General features: G+C 36.2%; 1 protein-coding gene across 1 annotated transcript; it reads right to left on the minus strand.

Moving 5' to 3' along the window:
- Positions 1–14,954: 14,954 nt before the first annotated feature.
- On the minus strand, positions 14,955–21,665 carry LOC131077255 (protein HOTHEAD-like). The gene is made up of 6 exons (XM_059210015.1): positions 21,579–21,665; positions 21,099–21,361; positions 19,415–19,805; positions 16,253–16,602; positions 15,682–16,163; positions 14,955–15,357 (listed from the first exon to the last, which is right to left on the minus strand). The coding sequence occupies exons 1-6, from the start codon at positions 21,646–21,648 to the stop codon at positions 15,303–15,305; spliced, it is 1,611 nt and encodes a 536-aa protein (XP_059065998.1). The 5' UTR covers positions 21,649–21,665; the 3' UTR covers positions 14,955–15,302.
- Between the last annotated feature and the right edge of the window lie 509 nt (positions 21,666–22,174).

The raw sequence follows: 22,174 nt of genomic DNA on the forward strand, positions 1-22,174 counted from the left end.
TAAGGTGGTCTGAGGAAACGATCTCATACACAGCTTCAGATTTCCCTGATTTTCCAGTATTAACAACAATCTTGTTCTTTGGCGAGACTGGAGCCCGACTACCCTCTTTAGCTGTATTATTTAGACATTGCCCATTACCTTCTGCATCTGAATTTTGTGCTTGTGGACTGGGAAGAAATATGCAAGGGGTTTTCTTTCTCCAGCTTTGTGTAATCTGTTTTGGTTTGAAGGGTGCTGCTTGGCGCAAGTTGTTTATTGGGAGATTGTTTGGGGTTGAAAGAAATTTGGGGCTTATCAACTGGGTATTGTTTGGCCAAGTCACATATGATGGAAGATAAGAAGGATTAGCCTACGACTCAGATGGAGAACGATGTGAGAACGGTGGTGTCCCCTCGTAAATGTCAAATGGGGGCTGTGGTGTTTGATCTAATCGACATGCAAAACGACATTGCAAGAATCTTCTTTCTCTCCCCTTATCTTGAAGCCTGTCTGGAAACTACTGGTCTCCATCAAAAGAGCATCTATTCTCTGATATATCATTGTGTAGCTGCCACGTAGCCTGCCTAACTCCCACAGGTCCAGGTCCTAGTAACCTTGGTTGCATGTTTTGCTGCATCACTCCGAGTTACTCAATGCTCAACTTCCTCTCACCATGCACGATCTCGCTGCCTCACGGTGGAATCCAATTTTAAAGTGCCAATTGTAGTTTTTGGTAAATTTCTAAAGCCCTTCCAACAACAAATCTATTTTGTGCATATCCTACAATTTTGCAGTCAACAATAATAGATCTCTGAGGCATTTTGTCAAACATATCACGTGCATCGTCTTATTGTCATATATCTTAATCTGGGGTATTCAGTTAAACAGATATGAGGTATGCTTTTAACTTCCCTGGTGAGTCAGTCTATCAACAGTCGTTCTCTGTTCCACGCTGGAAATGTTTAAGTAGACAATGTTGCCATTTTCTCATTCATTTCAGATTTCACCTTCCTTTGCATGTGTTGAGCCAGTGGAATGATAAATAAGAGATGTTGGAGGCAGATCTGACAGAATGGTTAGTGCAGTCACGTCAGTCGTCTAGTTATGCTCAAGATTAGATTGGCATAGGTGGTTGTGCCTCCCTGGCATTGCAAAAGCATCAGTCAAGAGGACTAGAGCCCATGTTTTGGTTGTGCTAAGACGGGGATTGACAACGTGTCGTGTTTTTGAGTGAATGCCACAAGGACTTAACCACTGCTGCAAATCCTAGCCCTCGTGATGAGTAGCTCTACATAAACCCTAACATAAACAAGGTCGTGTTGCTACGAAGCTACTAAGTTCATGCCATGCATTGTGTTCAATAGTTAATTTGTTGAATTCTTGATTATGCTTCACAAAATCTTGATTTGTAGAAAGCTTTGATGCTAGCAAGAGGTACATATATATAACAATTCAAACATGTCACATCAATTTTTTATGAAAAATAAACTTTTCAAATATCAAAATAAAAATTGTCACAATTTTAAATTTATTAGATATAAAAAATATAATAGTAAATTTTAAAATCAATAAATAGATTATTTATTTTAAACCTTAACTCTTCATCAAATCTATTAATTCAAAGACATGAAATATTGTTGGCCTCCATATTAGGTGAACATATTGTTATCTAGGGGTAAAGTAAGTGTAAATTGCATAATCAAATATCAAAGAGCGAATCACAACTGTAATCTAATTATTATTACTCCTAAATTACAATGGAATGCTGCAAAATCAATTGAAATGAAAGAAAGATCTATCTAAAACTCCCTCTATTGACATAGCAAGGCTTCCATTGCTCTTCTCCATTGTTGTTAGTGTAGGTGGCTCTCAGGTATTGCACTTGATTTCCTGCATAAGATGGACAACAATTTTGAAAACTGTGATTCTAGATTGATTTGAGAAAATAGATTGAATTTATAGATTTTCAACACAAAGGGGGTGAGAAATATAACTCAAGTGTTGATTGATAGATAACTGATTTAGATTGATCAGTTAACATAGTTGATTGATTTGTTAACTCAATAGATTCAAGAATGAACTAAATAGATTGGCTAGTGAACTCAATTGATTGATTAGTAGACTGAATTGACTAGCTAGTTGACTGGATTGATTAGGGAGATGACTGATTAGATGGATTGGTTAGAAAAAGGTGAATGCGAGTTAAAAAGGATGATTGATGAGTTAACTGATTAGATAACTGATTTGATCAATCAGTTCTTATTTAGCATGTGTTGTAGGATTTTGAAATTGAATTTGATTTTTCATTTTCAATTTGGGTTTGAATTTAGACTTTCGAATGCTGAAATGCACATGAAATTAATTGAAATTCAGATTTGGTGAAATGTGAATTTGGAATAAATGAAATTAATTGGAATTAGAATTTGGGAGAAATGAAATGAAATTAGATGGAACTATAATTTGGGGAATTGGAGGAATTTAATTAATTAATTTAAATAATTTAAATAAAATTATTTAAACATAGAAAATTGAATTAATAAAATAATAAAGATTATTTAACTAAGGAAAAGGTTGCAATTAATTAAATAATTGATATTTAATTAATAATTGAGATAGGGTTTGTTGGTGTAACTATTTATTCTTATAGGATATAATTATACTTTACTTAAGTTGACTTAGGATAATGCATCTCATTGTAGTTTGGATATGAGGCACTTAGAGAAGTGTGCACATAGGGATGTAGCTTGTAGGAGAAATTCCACCTTTTGTGGTCTTATCTTACTTTTACATTCCACATCCGCTGGGTCATCCACCTCTTGTGGAATATTATATTATTTCTCCTACCTACCCCTACTTTTTCTTACCTACCCTTGTTTCTCATTGAGCCACATGTCATGATTGTGTGCTCACACATCCATTTGGCCTTGCCTATATAAGCAGGCTCATATTCATTGTATTGGTTAATCCAGTTGATCATTTTTATATTGATGAGAATACAGTTTGTTCTTGTCATACTATTGTCTCTCTTTTATATGCTTTTCATTGTGCCCTTGATCTTGGCAAAATATCACATGGTACATGTCATGATTGTGTGCTCACATATCCATTTGGCCTTGCCTATATAAGAAGACCCATATTCATTATATTGTTTAATCCACTTGATCATTTGTATATTGATGAGAATACAGTTTGTTCTTGTCATACTATTGTCTCTCTTTTATGTGCTTTTGATTGTGCCCTTGATCTTGGCAAAATCTCACATGGTATAAGAGCCATTGGGGCTTCATTGATTGGTTTTGGGAGACATCTTGGAAGGCTTCTAATTTCGGATATGAGGTACTGCACATTTTGGAGGCATCCTAGAGCGTTTTTGACCTCACCATTACGTCAAGGAGGCCGTTTCCATAAAAATTGAGTATAAACTCAACCTATATTGGTGAAAGTCGAATTTTAGGTGTTGGAGGAATTTTTTACCCAATTCGGGTAGTATGATACAAATTTTTGAAAAAGATTTTTTTATTCTGCGAATTTTTTTTTATTAGATTGATTTAAGAAAAAAATTTTAAAAAAAACATTTTTTTTGGGTTTCGGGGGGATTAATTAACCCCACCCCCGAACCACATCGTACCCACCTGCAAGTTTTTTCTGTAGGGCTTGTACCCTGCGGAACACGCAGGGCCGTACCACCTACAGATGCCTCTGCTCGCCGATTGCCCCGCTCCGGGTGTAGCCCTGCCAACATCACCGGCCACTCGTCCGTCCGAACACTGGCCATAGGGGACCTCTGCCTCACTCCTATCGGTAACCCCTGCCTTTCAACCGAGCCACCGTTGCCACTTTGCCTTCGAGCCGCCTCTGCCACACGAGACCCCGCCACCCAAGCAAACCCTGCCCAGTCAACAGGTTGACTCTTTGCACACTCAACAGACCATACTATGCCACGACAGCTTACTGTAACTACCACGTCTGATTTTGTATAGTACGGAATCCAATCAAATTTTGCCACGTCAACATTTTCTGTACGGTCAGCTAGGGGGTGCGACAACCATTTTGACGGTCATACGACCATCAAATTTAACATAGAGAATTGCTGACATTAGCCTACGTCAGCCATTTTTTGAAAATTTTAGACCTCTCTCTGTTGAGCAGTTTGGTTTTGGGGTTCAACTTTGGAGGCTCATAACTTGCTCAATTTTGATCCTTTTTGGGTGCAATTTTTTTTTATTTAGGCTAATTTTTCATGCTCTCCATAGTGGTGTGGTTATTTTCTGATTTTGGTACACAAGTTTTTCAGAATTTTTAGATTCTCTCGACAGTACTTATCCAATCCTCAATTTTGCAACTTCAAAGGTTTCGTTTGGGCTCATACAACCTCCTTTTTAGGTGCTTTTTTTTGAAAGTGCATAATTTTTTGTCTACTTTCATAATCTGTCATCAGTTTGTAGAAATTTTGAGTGGATATTGTACTTTCAAAAATTGGTCTTTTTTGGCCTACTTGGTACTTGTAATTTGCTTGGATCTTAGTTTAGATCTCTTGCATTTTTAGTTTGAGTATCCTTTGGCCTCTTTGAGGCAGTTGTAAAGTTAAAATCAAAATTCCACTTTGTCATTTTTTGCAAGTGACCCATTATGCACACACTAATTATAAAGTGCGAAATCATCATTTTTTATTTTTTTTTTGGGGGGGGGGGTGGGGTTCTTTGATTGAGTGAATTTCGGCGGGTGTCTTGTGTGATTGTGCCTCTCTTTCCTTGTGCTCTTTCATTTTTGTTGTTATGAGTCCTCATAAAGTTCCACCTTTAAATCCTCATAACTATGCATCTTGGAAAATTAAAGCATGGAGCAAACTAATGGAAAAATGACTCACGCATTATATAGATGGAACAATAGCAGCACCAACTGATCCTAAGGCTGATCCTAATGCTTAGTTAGAATGGCTCACTAATAATTGCATGGCTCTTGGAGCTTTGCGTAAGTATGTATCAGATGACCTCATTTTTCACATTGAGAAGTGTTCTATAATCAAAGAGGCTTGGGATATCTTTTAGAAATTGCATGGTCAAGTTGATGAAATCAAAGGCTACAAAATTGACAATGAGCTCACCAACTTGGATCCCAAGAGTTTTGATACAATCCAAGATTATGTCATCAAAGCAAATGAGCTAAGAGCAAAGCTTAAGGATTGTGGAATTGACAAAAAGGATGCTCGGTTGATATTCAACTTGTTGGACAAGCTTTTACCTGAATATTGAAACATTTATTTCTAGCTTCCAAACTCATTGTTTGATAGTGGGGAGTTCCCACACTATGCCTACATTTGATGTTTTCACATAAATGTTGATGTTGGAACAATCTAAGTTGTTGAACATGGGGATTCTCAAGTCTTCAAAGTCCAAGGCTTTGGTGGCTAATCAAGGGAGTCAAGGCAAAGATTCCAACAAGAAGAAGAAGCAATCTAAGTCAAAGCCACAACAGGAAAAAGGACAATCATCTTCTCCATCACAATGTGATTCTTCATCCTCTTCCATGAAGGAGACTCCACCTAAGAAGGACAAACCAACTTGTGCTTATTGCAAGAAGTAAGGTCATGATGAGCATCGATGCCACACCAAGCAAGTTGATCAGTTGACATATCTTCTTAAGAAGAACAACATCAATTTTCCATTTGCCTACAACAAGAAGGAATCATCTCCTTCCACTTCCTCATAGTCTAAGGGAAAAGTGCAAGCATTTGTGGCTAAAACAGGTTCTTCACAGCAATGGATACTTGACTTGGGTCCCTCTTATCACATGGGTTCTACAAAGGAGTAGTTTTCTTCATTGGAGCCATCAAAGGTACCTCACATTTACATAGGTGATGATACACAAGTTCAGGTTGAAGGGAAAGGTTCGGTTTCCATGGATGATGGAACATTTGAGAATGTTCTTTATGTTCCTAACTTGTTTACCAATCTTCTCTCTATCTACCAAATCACTCACTATGGGAATGGGAAAAAGTTGAGTTTACACCTGATCCAGTTGTGGTAAAAGAACTTGATAATGATGCCTTGTAAGCAATGGGACAAGTCAATGACAACTCAATGCTTTATTCATTCTCCCACTTTGTGCCAAGTTGTCCTTCTAGGGCCTTGCTTACTCATTCAAACTCAGAAAGTAAGCTATGTCATGAGCGGTTTGGGCACCTGAACTACCGCTATTTCAGCAGCTTAGCACTAAAGACATGGTCACTTGTCTACCTCAAATCGGTTTTTTAGAGGGTGTATGCTCAAGATGTTCCATGGGCAAGCATCCCGAAGAAAAGTTTGATAAGGAGAAAGCTTGTAGAGCTTTGGAAGTTCTTCAACTTGTTCACAATGATGTAGCAGGTTTGTTTCCATCACCTTCAATTAGTAGGGCCCGCTATGTCCTCACCTTCATTGATGACTACTCCCACTTCACTTGGGTCTATTTTCTTGTTCATAAGAGTGAAGTGTTTGACAAATTTCTTGACTTCAAGGCTCATGTGGAGAAGCAATAAGGGAAATTGGTCAAGATTCTTTGCACAGATAATGGAAGGGAATATGTGAACAAAAGACTTGAGGATTTTTCTACATTTGAGGGGATTGAGTTTCAACATTAAGTTGCATACACTCCACAATAGAATGGAGTTGCAGAACACAAGAATAGATCTCTCAAAGAAATGGTTAGTTATATGATACATGCATGTTCTCTTGATCCCGTTTTTTGGGCAGAGGCTATCAGTTGTGCCACACACATCCAAAATCGGGTTTCTCACAAAGCTTTGACATGTATTACTCCTTTTGAGGCTTGGGTTGGTACGAAACTGATTGTGAGACATTTCAGAGTCTTTGGGTGTCCAACATGGGCTCACATTCCTCCGTAGAAACGCAAGGCAATGGAACCTCAGAGTAGGCCTTATATTTTTGTTGGATATCCCGAGGGTGTTAAGGCATATCGATTGATGGATCCAGAGACACATGAGGTGTTTATTGAGAGGAATGTTCATTTTGAGGAAAGATCTCCTAGCTTAGCCTCCCTTCCTCCTCTACCTTCCTCCATTATGGATAGTGATGAGAGTGATTCAGATGGTGAGACTCCTTCAACTCTGACTTGCAGGGTTACACCTCTGTAGGGTCCACTTGCAGTTGAGTAGCCTCATTCTCCACCTCCACCTAGACCTCGTTGGGCTCGACAGACACTTGAGTCAGCGGGTTCTCTTGTTGCGGATCCTTCAGATACACGGAGGACTCGATCACAACATTAGGACCTTCCACATGCATACATTGCTACAGCTTCTGATCCACAGACATTTCAGGAAGCATCGGGGGTTCCCGAGTGGGACCAAGCTATGGAGGAAGAGTATAGTTTGTTGATGAGGAACAACACATGGGAGTTAGTCCCTCTCCCTAAGGGGAGAAAGATGGCTTGACTTGTTGCGAAAGATTTCTTTCAGGTTCCAGGTGTTGACTATACTGAGACCTTTGCGTCTGTAGCCAAGATGAACTCCATTCGCTTGACACTTGCTATTGCTACAACTCATGGTTGGGTTGTACATCAGATGGATGTGAAGAGTGATTTTCTTCATGGGGATCTTGATGAGGAGATATATATGAAGCAACCACAGGGTTTCATCCAGGATTCTTCATTGGTTTTTAGATTGAGGAAATCTCTCTATGGCCATAAGCAGGCCCCTAGGGCTTGGTACACCAAGATTGATTCCTTCCTTCTCTCAGCAGGGTTCACCAGGTGTCATTCTGATCCGAATGTTTACATTTTGCGACAGGATGACTCACACTTGATACTTGTGCTCTATGTTGATGATTTGATCATTACAGGGAGTACCTCATCCATCATTAGCAGTGTCAAATCTGCTTTGCATGACATATTTGCTATGACTGACTTGGGACTTTTGCACTACTTTCTCATGATAGAGATTTCACAGTCACCTTTCGGGATTACACTTTCGCAGACCAAGTATGCTCTTGATCTACTTGCACACTTTCATATGGCTGATTGCAAGCCTGCATCGACTCCCTTTCTTTCAGGAGTCAAGCTTGAGGCTAAGTGCTCTTCTGGGTATTCTCATCTACTTGACTCACACATGCCCTGACATTTCATTTCCGGCATGCCACATGAGCTTCATTGGAAAGCCACCAAATGCATCCTACATTACATCCAGGGTACACATCATGTTATTGCTCTCTCTTCCACTAAGGTTGAGTATCGTGGGGTTGTTAACGCAACGATTGAGACTATTTGGCTTCAGCATATTCTCATAGAGTTTGGGTTCTCCAGTCCACGACCGATAGTTCTACATTGTGACAATCAGAGTGATGTTGCAATCTCGAAGAACCTGGTTCAACATCAATGGACCAAACACATCGAGATTCATATGCACTACATTCGAGAGTTGATTCAGGAGCAGGTCATTGATTTGGAGTATTGTCCTACAATGAAGCAGGTTGCAAACATATTCACCAAACCCTTCACTGAGAGTAAGTTCCAGCAGTTGCAAGCTCTCTTAGGGGTGCAATATGTTTCATTAGGGGGGGTCAGCTGACTTCTCCTTCCTCTCTTATGAGGGGGACTTTTTCCTCTTTGAGGTTTTGTCCTCCTTCTTTAAGAGTCTCTTTGTACATCTATCTCTCTATTGAGGCGGAGTTTTTTCCCACTAGGTTTTCTCCCTTTCTCCATTTGTGAGAGATTGCATTGCATAGGTTTGCTTGCATTTGCATATTGTACATGGGTACCTATCATGGCCTTGTAGTCGAGACCCATCTTGCATTGTTGACTTGAGTCTTCATTCCCCTAAGTTGCACTTAAGGGGGGTGTTGGTGTAATTATTTATTCTTATAGGATATAATTACACTTTACTTAAGTTGACTTAGGATAATGCATCTCATTGTAGTTTGGATATGAGGCACTTAGGGAAGTGTGCACATAGGGATGTAGCCTGTAGGAGAAATTCCACCTTTTGTGGTCTTATCTTGCTTTTACATTCCACATCCGGTGGGTCATCCACCTCTTGTGGAATATTATATTATTTCTCCTACCTACCCCTACTTTTTCTTACCTACCCTTGTTTCTCATTGAGCCACATGTCATGATTGTGTGCTCACATATCCATTTGGCCTTGCCTATATAAGCATGCCCATATTCATTATATTTGTTAATCTAGTTGATCATTTGTATATTGATGAGAATACAGTTTGTTCTTGTCATATTAGTGTCTCTCTTTTATATGCTTTTCATTGTGCCCTTGATCTTGGCAAAATCTCACAATTAATTAGAATGATGCAAAAGTTTGGACAGTTAATAATGATTTGAATTGATTAGAAGAATAGGTTAGTTTAATTAAATAGATGAATAATTAGTGTAAGATCGATGAGACATTTTTATGTGTCTACACATATCACGATCAATGCATTGGAAAGATTCTTACAGGGCAACCTTTCAAAACATAGTGTAGGTCATGAATATAAGATGATGGGAATCTCAATTAAATATATATTTAACATATAAAATTTAAATTAATTATATATAAAAAAGAAAATTTGCGTCTTAACTTTACTATAGATTCAAATATTTAACATATCCATATGAATAATAATTAAAGTTGATGATTGTTATAAATTTAAATAAATAAATTTAATAAAATTAAAATGGTAAATAATTATATTATAAATAATGGAGAATTTTTATAATAGATGTCACAAAAAGAATTGTTTTTTGATAAATTTTAAATGAAAACAACATATTTTAAAGGTTGATTATTTGTCATATTGAATTAGCTATGCAATTTCAAATTTGATTTCTAAGACCAATGCATTATTTTATTGGAGTGAAGTTTAGAATAAAGATATGCATGATAGTGTCAACTCATTCAACACTTGTTGAAATATTGACTATGAAATATACATGTACCAATATTATATATGGAATGGATGCAATCTCTTAACTCATGTAAGATCTAAGATCTACATAAGTCTCATTTTAGTGCCAACAAAAAATAGTATTACAATACATGTAATTGATATACAAAACTTTGAGGTAAATTATTTTGACAAAAAATATAATCTAATAGATTACCTAGACTTTGACTGGGATGATTTATTCAGATATGAAATTGTACCTTGACTAATAAGAAACCAAACAATAATGACTCTTACTACAACAAACAAAATTAAATAATTTTTTTATTATAATCTTACTAATGCTTAATTATATCTTACAGATTTTATAAAACTATTATTTTTCTCTAACAAAATAATTTTCTAATAAAGACAAACCTCATACTAATTATATATATATAAAAGTTAAAGTATTGTTGAAGAACAAGAAAAACAATAACTAATAACATTTCCTTATTTTTAATGTTTATTTCTAAGCGTTCATCTTTTTTGTTATATTTCAGTAAAGTTTAAGTGTTGTTTATTATAATTTTTTTTCAAATTTCACCATAACAAGTATATGAACATATACAAATACACATTTATTTGAAAAAAATCTATTTACATATATAAAAATGAACTATGGAAGTATACCTCACTTACAGGTGACTGAAACATTGAAATCACGTATTATGTTCAAGAAGTAATGAAGAGAGACCATGAAACTGTTGAGCTATTGGAAAAACACAACTATCTCGATATGGCAAGAGAGTTATAAATTTAGTCCGATGATTTGATTCTCTATATTAAGGAAAAAACAAAAATAAATCTGTCAAGTTATAGGGTGTTATAGATCAAATCTTTAAAGTTCAAAAATTACATATTGTATCAAATCATTGTTCGGCAAACAAAATGTAAGCCTTAAAATAACAGGATCTAAACCAAAAGATAGCTTAATATTTGCAATTCTTCATTTCCTAATTTGAGAATAAAATTGTTTTAAAAAATCTCTGTGACAAACATTCTTGTGATTTGCGTACTTTAATGGTGGTGTTCTTCTTGAGCCATCTCCTTTGTTTCTTCTACTTTTCTAAAATTCAATATAAACATAAATTTTATGGAATGAAACATGTCTATGATTTGCACTTTGCTTATAATTGGTTTTTTCGTGACTGTACCAATGCTTTGTTTTCTGTTATGATTAATTTCGATTTTTCTCCTTTTCAACAAACAGTTATCCATAGCACATTAATCACCCATATCGACTCAAATGCTTTTAACCAATGAAATTAAAAATAAATAATTTTTTACATAAATTTTATGGAACGAAACATGTCTATGATTTGCACTTTTCTTATAACTGGTTTGTTCGTGACTGTACCAATGCTTTGTTTTCCGTTATGATTAATTTCGATTTTTCTCGTTTTCAACAAGCAGTTATCCGTAGCACATTAATCACCCATGTCGACTCAAATGCTTTCAGCCAATGAAATTAAAAATAAATAATTTTTCAAATATATTTATTTAAAAAACTACTATATTCACTTGAAAACACCACCTTTTCTCATGAAAAACGCACCTCAATAAAATCTTTCAGTATCGCAATGACTCAATTGTCTTCAATACAATAATGAATATCCCTTTCTTTTCATGAATAGACACATTATATGATGTTTCACACTCACACAATACATAAATAATTCAAATGAAAAAACTACAACACTTGTCGTTAACTCTCCTTCAAATTTTTCTATGACAAGTTTTAAGTTTTACAAAATATTAAGCACCACTTTTTGTAGATAAGTTTAAAATAATTTTTAAATAGATTGAGAATGCTTTTGAAGTTAATTTTATAAGAGATTTTTAATACATAAACACTTTCAATATTTGGAATGGACTTTAAAAATATTATATTTCACTTTTTAAATAGTAAAATTAATTTTTCACTTCTTAATGTATTATAAGAAAATGATTTAGTAGTGTGTAATTTAACTTTGTGTTTTTGAAATTTCTTTAATAGTAACACATTTATAATAAGTTAAGAGTTTAAAGCTCTTGCTTCAGAGTCTAGCTTTCAATGATACATGTGAGATAATTCCAAAATAGATTAAGACAAAAGCACATTAGATTTAATTGTACATAAAAATAGTCTAAGACTCTGGAATAGTAAAATTAGTTTTTTATTTGTTAAATTAACATATGAAGAGGATTTGATTATTTGTACTTTAACTTTGTATATTGTAAGATTTTAAATGGTAAATTTGAATGTCACAAAAAAATTAACATGTTTTACAAATAAGTTAAGGGTTTAAAGCTATTCTTTAAGATTCATACTATCAAATATAATAGTTACTAACTACATAACTAAACAAATATAATAATTACTAGTATATAAATTTACAAATAATAAAAAAGTACAAAAACACCCACTATAATATGCCCCACCAACTATTATGAGTGTCTTTTTAACCATGTCCTCTAAATAACTTTATTTAATATTAAAAATAAATAAAAGTAGCTGTAAAATAATTTAATATGCATTGACAATTACTTGCAAAAATTCATGAGATGTTTATTCACATAAACTTAAATGTTCTAACTTTATAACAAAAGATAATATGTTTTAATATCTAGTAAGTTATTTTCTATCATTTTAAAAGGTGAGTTAATAAATTGGGGGATAAAAAGTGATCAAATCAATAATTTTGAAAGGAATGTGATCATGTTGTGTTGAAACTAGCATAATGAACATACATTATGACTTGATAATGTAATATCATAAATTGCACCTCATGCAATTCCATACTACGTGGATGCCTTTGCTTTATGTTGATTGGAGATCATCTTCACCTTTTTGTCCTTTTTGTCTGCATGCCTTGCCTAGTCAACTTTCACCTTGGCTTTTTTCTGACTTCATTGACTGTTGACTCGTGGATACTAACACATTGTGGAGACATCCGTGCACCACATTATCATCTCATGAATATGTAGATTGGAGGTGGTCATTTGAGTGTTATACCTGCAATTGGCAAGGTTCGTAATGCCTATGTACGCTCCCATCGACGTCAAATTTAACCGAGTTGGTTTATCTTCCCCTGAGAACTTCACTTTAACCTCTCTAGAAACAGATTCAATTCTCCCTTGAGCATTTTGAGACTCTTTGCAACATCTTGATTATTCTTCTTGCATTCCACCATCGTTATATGCCATTTGTCTCGCCACCACCTTTGTAACTGTGTATTAGAGGATTCTTGGTGCTTACCTTCATGCTGGTAGACTCTTATTCTCTTGGTGTTGGAGGGGAGTTACTTCACCTTTATTTCCATTGCTGCATTGTATCTTCGTAGCATATCTTTTGTTATCTTTCTTTCATAATTGGTTTTGTCATTTATCAATCTATCATCTTGGCTATCCATTGAGGTGAAAACACCAAAATAGGAGGTTTTACTGTAGCAGATTTATCTACACAATCCCAACATTTTTCTCTCTGTTATGTTTGTAGGTTTTCGAGATATGCTCAGGAGCTCGTGGTAGGCTTCAATCTTGGATTGGTTGTAAGGCATCTTTTATTTTTTTCTCTTAGTTTATATTTAGTATTATTCTCTTTTTTTGTTTCCATCATTCCTTCATTTAGCTCAGAAGCATGTTTATTGCATATGTGTGTCACTTAGTACTTTCTATGTATGTTTCTACATTCTATCCATATGGGACATTAGCTCGTGGCATTCTCATCTTCAATCCATACATGCATCCTTGAGTAGAGACTATGCAAAGAACACTAGAGAGGCTTTGTGACTTGTCTTTTCAAGCTTGATAGTCTGACAAACCATCTAGCTAGTAAAAATCCATTTTAGGTTGGGTAGTTAAGTAGTCTGTATCTCCTAGCTCACCAAAGGGATAGTTTAGTGAGGTGGAGTAGGATTATTTGCTCCAATGGGATTCCATCACCTAGAGAGTGTCAAATTTCCACCACATTTTTGGCGAGCCTGATGTGAAGCATTTGAATGTTGTTTGGTTGTGTGTTCTTGTGTGCTTGGTGTATTTTAAAAAATTGTTTAAAAAAAAGCAACTTAATCTTTATTAAATTTTCCTAAATCAAACAGTGTGATACTTTGTTTTTAAGTCCTTTATTACACACTCGTAGTGTGGTCAGAGTGTTGTAGATCCTATCTATGAGCTTTACAACCTAGATTACCATTGGGGTTGTTGTGAGGAAGACCTCTAGATAGAGTATCCATCTTGAACATTATAGTCCTACTTGGCTTGGTCTAATGTTCACAGAAATGCTAGATCCAAGTGATCTCTTTGCCTCTAGTCCCCTTAAGGGTGTCAGGAGTGGGGACTTTTCTACATTTAAATCACAAAATACAACCCCTATAAATAGTCCCTAGGATGTCCTCCCGCTATTAACCATGATTCTACAATCATTGTTTAGTTTGAATGAATCCAATCATTAGAGGAGAACCTAAGAGACTTTGAAGGGTTCTTGAATCGAGAGAATGTTCTCCCCTAGGTTATAGACTTTGAAGGGTTATAGTTGTTGAAAATTGCATTTTTTTGTCTTGATCACGTTGTAATATTCCTTTAATCCTAGTAAGCTTAATGAGAATATAGACATTTTCAATATATTAGGTTGTATGCATAGACAACATTCTAATTCTAATGCTCTTAAAATTAGTTAAATTTTCATCATTTAAATATGATTTTATAATTTAAAGAAAAAAATATATATAATATTAAGTAAATTTACAATAAATAATATAGAAATGATATATAAGAAGTATGTACAAATAAAAAACCTGACATGAATATCCACCCATCTTTTTTGTGAATGTATGTATTATTTTTTTCATAAATGATAACGTTGCCACCAACTCAAAAAGAAAAATGATATTTGAAATAGAAAAAGTATGGCAAGCCTATTAAAGAACCATGTTGCTTTTCACATAGTGATGTTTTTCTATTTAAAGGTATAAATTATATTAATAGTTGAACTAAATTCACATCCACTTAGAGAGCCTAACTTTAGTAAGCTATTAAGTGGCGAGCCTATTAAAGAACCATGTTGCCTTTCACATAGTGATGTACTGCTCTTTAAAGGTATAAATTATATTAATAGTTGAACTAAAAATACATCCACTAAGAAGCATAACTTTGGCACACTATAGTATTAAGTGGGAAGCCTATCAAATAACAATGTTGCCTTTAGCCACAGACCCCTAAAGAGAAGGCAAGGCCCATGCAACACCTCTGATGCACTTTTGGTCATATTTATTAATTAATTGAAAATTAAAATACAACAATTTTTCTATTTTTAATTAATTAATAAATACGACCAAATGTAGTTCCTAGATGTTGCATGGACATTTTGTAAAGAGAATGCCATAAATGAATAAGAGAATTAGGGAGGCGCTCTATGTTAGGTACTGTAAATTATACTTTGGTAGATTTGCCCAATTGTTCTCTCAGGATCCTCACTCCCATGTATCTGCACAATCACAAAACCATAGATTATATATAAAAAATTACAAATATCAGAAGAACATATCAAGATTTTGTTTCTGAATTTGACTCTATGTTTTTTTTTGTTGCTAGCCATTTCAAATCAAATTTCATGATTCATTTCTTTTTTCTAACTATCAGCCCTTATGAATCATAGAGTTTAATCAGAAACATTGACAAAAAAACATAAATAATCAAATCCAGAAACAAAATCTTGATATCATTATGAACTGTAGCAACCTAGTGAATTTGATTGGAAGAACATCTGTCCAAAAATAAAGAAATTAAAAAATAAATAAATCAAACACACCTTCCAAGCATCAATACAGTGGCCTGAGGATTAGTTCCTGGAGAGAAAAGAAATGTGGATCCATCAATGACTCGAACACCATCTGCTCCAATGAGTTTATAGTCTCCATCAACAACACTACCCACCTGACATCCTCCGTGGTAATGCCAAATTGTTGTCACTCTATCCTTACAGAACTGTTTTAATGAATCCCAATCCCCTGTTTTTCTTGGTATCAAGTTTATAGGATGTTGAAAGGTTGAACTCATGATCTGGGTCAGGTTTACATTGTGGGGTATGAATTGTTTCATAGGGCGGGATATTATGATCTTTTCAATAGTCCTTATTCCTTTCACACACCTCTGCAGATCCACTGGGTTCTCAAAATAATTGAATTTCACAACTGGGTTGTCTCCAGCATTGGTGCTGTTCAATGTCAGATAACCCCTGGAATGTGGACCGCTCACCTTCTCTAGAATAATTCCTCCCTTATTCATTATATTCTGTTTTCCACGAAAGGGTGCAAATTAGTCGCAGCATAGACAGACATACATCTATCTATACATGAAATGAATAATGTTTGAATACATACCTCAGAAGATAATCCATATCCACTGGATGCCTCTATGAAGGATCCAAATTTGGTGATACCTACTACTTGTATGAGAGAGAGCTCGAGAGGAACTGCAGATGGAACAAAAATGGGATTCATGGGGTTGTCAGCCATATTCTTCCCAACTTCAGGCTGGTCCATTATCACTCGTATTCCCATGTTCTTCAATTCTTCTGCAGGCCCGATTCCGCTGAGCATAAGCAGCTGTGGGCTTCCTAGAGCCCCTGCAGAGATTATAACCTCACTGTTACCTTTCTTCAACAGGACTCGATGCTCAGCTCCATCTCTATCTCTGAAAACAACCCCATACGCTTTTGGCCTTGATTTTCCTGTAGAGCATACCCACCAAACTTCCAAATCAAATTATAAGAAGGTTCAAACTCTGCAGGGGCAGGGTATCTACACTTTCTATTAGAAGCGTGGTTAGATGTCTTTTATTTATTGGGATTATAGGGTAATTTCATATACTACAAGTTATCTGTAAATTATATATTATAACCACAATTGAATCGGGGTGAACTGCATCTCGATCAGTTTCTGTAGACTCCACCTTAAGTGGATTCAGAACCGGAGCAGCGGGCTATGCCCCTCAAACTGAAAACAGATTTAGTATTGATTCTATTGAAGACTATAAACGAATTCTATTTATAGAAATTCAAGTTCTGCAAAGGTAGGGTATATACACTTTTTATTAAAAGTACAGTTAATGGGAGTACAGGATAGTCTTATATACTATAAGTCTTATATATTATAAGTCATCTGTAGACCAAAAACAGAATGACTATCCAAAATTATAAGAAAATTCTGTGTAAAGAAATTCAAATTTTACAAGGGTTGGTATGGATACTTTCTATTAGAAATACTGGGTATATTGGGAGTTCAGGGTAGTTTCATACTATAAGACATTTGTAGATCACAAACAGATTGAGTATTGAATACTATAAGAAAAATTTATTCAAAGAAATTCAAATTCTGCAGGAGTAGGATATGTACACTTCCTATTAGAAGCACAATTGGATGCCTCCTGTATATGGGGAGTATAGGATAGCCTCATTATCATATACTATCAGTCATTTGTTCAAAAACAGATCGAGTATCAAAAACTATAAGAGAATTTCATTTAAAGAAATTCAAATTCTGCAGGAATAGGGTATGCACACTTTTTATTAGAAGCACAGTTAGACGCCTACTGTATATTGGGAGTATAGGATAGCCTCATATACTATAAGTCGATTGAGTATAAAAAACTATACGAAAATTTCATTCAAAGAAATCCAATTTCTATAGAAGTAGGGTATGTACACTTCCTAAGAGAAGCACAGTTAGATGTCTTCTATATATTAGAAGTGTAGATTGTAAGGGGCCGGTGTCTCAAGCGTGGGGAGCACAAGGAGTCAGGTAGTCTTGTGGGGTGTAAGTCCCTATCTGATTCTCATGAGGCGTGCATTGTGGTGGAAGATCGTGGGGAGGTCTCAAACTTCAAATGTGGGGGTATTGGACGAAAAACTTATATATGGGGGATCGGTTGAAAGAATAGCCGAGTGCCAGGAGTGCCACCAAGGTGTTCTGAGGCAGACACCTCCTCCTAGGGGTGAAGAAGAGTAACCCTGCCCTCTAGTCTCAGGGAGATAGAAGTTATACATGGATATTAAGGGTGAAGTAGAGTAACCCCGCCTTACCATTAGATGGTGAGGTTGATTGGTGGATGCATACTCATGGTCCCTATTTTAGTGAAGCGGAGTAGCTGAGCCAATGTTGGGGATGACTCCCAAGGAGTCGCCTATGATCCGAGGACTAGCGAAGCGGAGTACCTAGGCCCTTGCGAGATGGATTGTCTCGGTTGGGGAAAGGGAGTACCCAAGATCTTGTAAGGGGGATGGCCGCGCAATTGGCTATCTATGTGAGAATGTTGGAGCTCAAGAGTTGGGCAAGCTATGTGGGTTGAGTTGTAGAGCCAAATGCCCATGTGTCTTGTGGAACAAGTGGGGTGATGTGTTGGGCACGCACCTAGGTTACCTGAAGTGGAATTTGCATTGAGGTCTGAGATCTCAAGGCCCTAAAGTGGGAGTCAAATGTGGCAATAGGGACAAGGTTTCGAAAGTGTGCTCAGGTTGAGCCGAGCCATGAGGCGAGTCCAAGAGGGTGACGAAGATGGATGAGTTGCATGACTGAAAAGAGGACATGGTCCATAGGTGAGTTGTTCTAGGAGCACAGCCGAGTTGAAGGAGAGTTCAACGACCAAGGATATTGGGTTGGATCATGAAGCTACAAGCTTGGAGCCCAAGTAGGAGTGCAAGGTGATTTGTGAGTCCGAGGAGCTTAGATTGGGTGTTTGCATGGAGTTGGTTAGTGTGCACAGGATGTACATGGAACAGGGTTCCCCAGCGAAGTCATGTAGTCATAGGCCAGGGGTCCAATGTAGTCGGAGCTTGGAAGGATGAACATGAAGCTAGCTCAGGGAGTCTAGTCGTCCCATAAGGTATGGTTGGTGCTTGAGGGTTCTAAGGAGCTGAGGGAGGCCAACATGGGGTGCCAGTGCTGTGGGAGTACTGGGCATGCTCACAGAGTGTGCAAAGTTGGAACCGGAGGACTTAAGGAGTTCCGGATGTGGTCAGTGTTATTAGTCAAGGTCTTATGGGGGACTTGGGAGATGAAGGCATGGAGAAGACCTGTAAGCTTGTATTGAGGGTGCAAGGGCAGTGCGACAAGATAGTACTAGAGTAGAGTCAGGGACTTGAAGGGAGTGCTAGGAGCATCGGGACAAAGGAGACCTGCGAGAGGATTGGCATGCACTTTTATTCCGCAGGGGTGTGTGTTAATGTGGTCTGGTGGTGGATACTTGAAAAAGGAAGGCGTAGTCTGGGAGCAAGAAAGGGCTTGTCCGCAATGGGAGTCACGAGTAAGTTTTGCCAGTGCCGCATGAGGTTGGACCTCCTTTGGAAGGAAAAAGCTTGTTTGGGCAGCAGGTCAGTCTAGCCCCGTGACATAGATGTAGTCTCATATACTATGAGTCATCTATAGACTAAAAATAAATTGAATATCGAGAACTTAAAAAAATTCCATTTCCATTCCCATTCCATATTTAAGTTGTTACTATATTCTTTCATATGAAAATTGCTGAAAGCAAAACATGTAAAATACCTTTGGTAGAAAAAAGAAGGCGTTGAACAGTTGCATACAGCAAAACTGTAAGTTTTCTCGGATTGGCATGTTTAACAAGAATATCAGCAGCTGTAGAGCGATGTCCGGTGCTATTAAAAATTGTCCCACCAAGCTTGGTGCCAGGGATGTGGTCATATGTGAAGCCATTGTAAGGAGAAACCCCTGCCTCCGTGAGAGCTTCCGCTACTGCATTCTGCCATTCGTTTGGGGCTGGTCGATGAGCTATTGTACTTTCCACCCATTGATAAGACTGCTCCACCAAGTTTGGCTCCAATCCCATGCTCCTCACCTCACTTGAACTCGCTCGGGTGTAAAATCCTGCATTGAGGCAGGTGCCTCCTCCCAACACTCTTGCTCTTGCATTGATCACCTGGCACATACTCAAATTAGCTATTACTCAGTTCAATCACCAGTGCAGCTCTTACTGAATTCAACTCACAAAAAAATGCGGATATTGATAGGCATGACACTTATTGAAAACTACACCTTTACTGTGAGCAGCAAGCCTATTATTATTCAAAAATAGTGTGGTCACATTGAAACAACTAATCTACTGGATTATTATTACCCAAATATTAAACAACTGTTCTTTCTCCTTTTGATTTAACCCTTTTGGGATTCTTGCTTTTTTTTCTTTTGGTCTTTTTAGAGGGTAAACACTTTTGATTGGAGCTATGAACTGGTTAGATCATATATGTAGGACCCCATCCCTAATATGAACACTAAAAAATATCATTTGAAGGTCATATATGGGAGACCTTATTCCCAACATGAACACTCGAAAATATCATCCCAAGGTCACATATGGAAGACCTCATCTCTAACACGAACATTCAATAATACCACCCCAAAACAAGTTTAGACCTTGGTGGTAAGAATCACAACACCATAATTCAAGCATCACACTATGCCATTAACAACTTTCATTACTTAACTTCTTCCCCCTACTTTTATTAAGACTTTTTTTTTGCAATCTAATCCATCACTCTCCTCTTCTTCACGATTAATCGCTAACTGTAATCCAAAATGTCAATTGAGAAAACATATACAATTAAAATTTAAAACTACCATACATTTAATCATTTAAAACTTCTTCTGCAATCTAATCAATCACTTTCGTCTTCTTGACAACAAAACATAAAATATAAACCCAAATGCAACTGAAAAATCACTATCTAAAAAACTGAAAAATCACTATCTAAAAACTTGATGTTGATTTAATCTGTTTCTGACAGTTCTACAAAACAATTAGTCACTAAAAAGAAAACAAGTCAAGAATCAGAATATCATAACTTATCCATCACACTATGCCATTATCAACTGTCATTACTTAACTTCTTCCCTTTACTTTTATTAAAACTTTTTTGACTGTCTAATACATCACTCTCCTTTTCTTGATGTCTAATACATCACTCTCCTTTTCTTGATGATTGATCATTAAGTTGATCCAAAATATTCTACAATCTAATCCATCACTCTCATGACAAAAGATCACCAAATCTAATCCCAAATATCAGTTCAAAATCATACACGATTAAAATCAAAGGCTATCAATACACATTACATCTTATAAATGTTTCTGCATATCTTAAAATTGGACGTTCTGTTATTGAAACTTCTACAAAATAATTAGTTATTAAAAGGAAAACGAGTTGAGTCTCACCCCATCCTCAGATATAAATTCCTGAGTGGGCGTGTGGGGCGATTCATAGTCACGCAAATTTGCATAAAAATTATGAATGTCAGTTATATTTGAGTTCTCAAATGGAGATCCCCCTCTTTCCAAGAGAAGAACAGACATATTCTGAGACAGAGTGGCAGCAAGAGGACACCCTGCTGTTCCTCCCCCAACAATTATATAGTCATAATCTGACCTCTTCCAATGCGCATTCTTCATTGCTTCTTTAATAAATAACTGCTTTCTTCCTGGCCCAATAACATAAAACGAAAGATTTTCAAATGCTTCAATTCTATTTGACTTAATCACAACTATCAGGGACATAATATTTAGTTGAATCAAATAAAAAAGTTTAGTAGAATAATCTACTTTTATTGAAAAAAAAAAATTTAAGTTGAATCTAAAAACATAACACTATTTAATCAGAACTATTTGAAATAATGTTACATAGTATAAGACACTAACCTTCTGCAGGGATGCAGAGAAAGGTATAGAGGACAAAACAGATGAACACTGTGTTTGCTTTGACACCCATCTGAGCTGGCTTCAGTTTTTGCACCCAAACAGTTAATCATATCAAACTATAGGGACATATAAATAGCAATTAGTTTTGCCTTAATTGATCAGTAAACTAGTATGATCAGTATACTCGGGGTAGCTGGATGTTGTACCGAACCGACTAGGTAGATGATAGTTTAAACCATGGAGAGTGACCTGTAAATAAGTAAACACATGGCCAGTAAAGCAATCTCTTTCTCCTCAATGTTTGCCTTAAATTCTGCTCTTGCATGCACCGCCGAATTGAATGCTGAATGCATTCAACTGGATAGGTTGCCCAGTAAAAATTGAAAGCAAATTGATCATGGAATCCACCTCAAAGCTAACTGACATCTCCTTCAATTATTCATGGGTCCCATAGCAGGAAATGAGTTTGAAATTTTTTAAGGCTCAGGTGTTTTGAATGGGGTCTTTTTTAAAATTTCAGTGGACATTTGAGATTTTTTAGAAATATTTTGAAGTCAAAAGTTATCAAATTTAGGTGAATTGGTAAAATTAACTGT

This window comes from Cryptomeria japonica, chromosome 8, assembly GCF_030272615.1.
Source record: "Cryptomeria japonica chromosome 8, Sugi_1.0, whole genome shotgun sequence".
In the NCBI taxonomy this organism is placed as follows: Eukaryota; Viridiplantae; Streptophyta; class Pinopsida; order Cupressales; family Cupressaceae; genus Cryptomeria; species Cryptomeria japonica.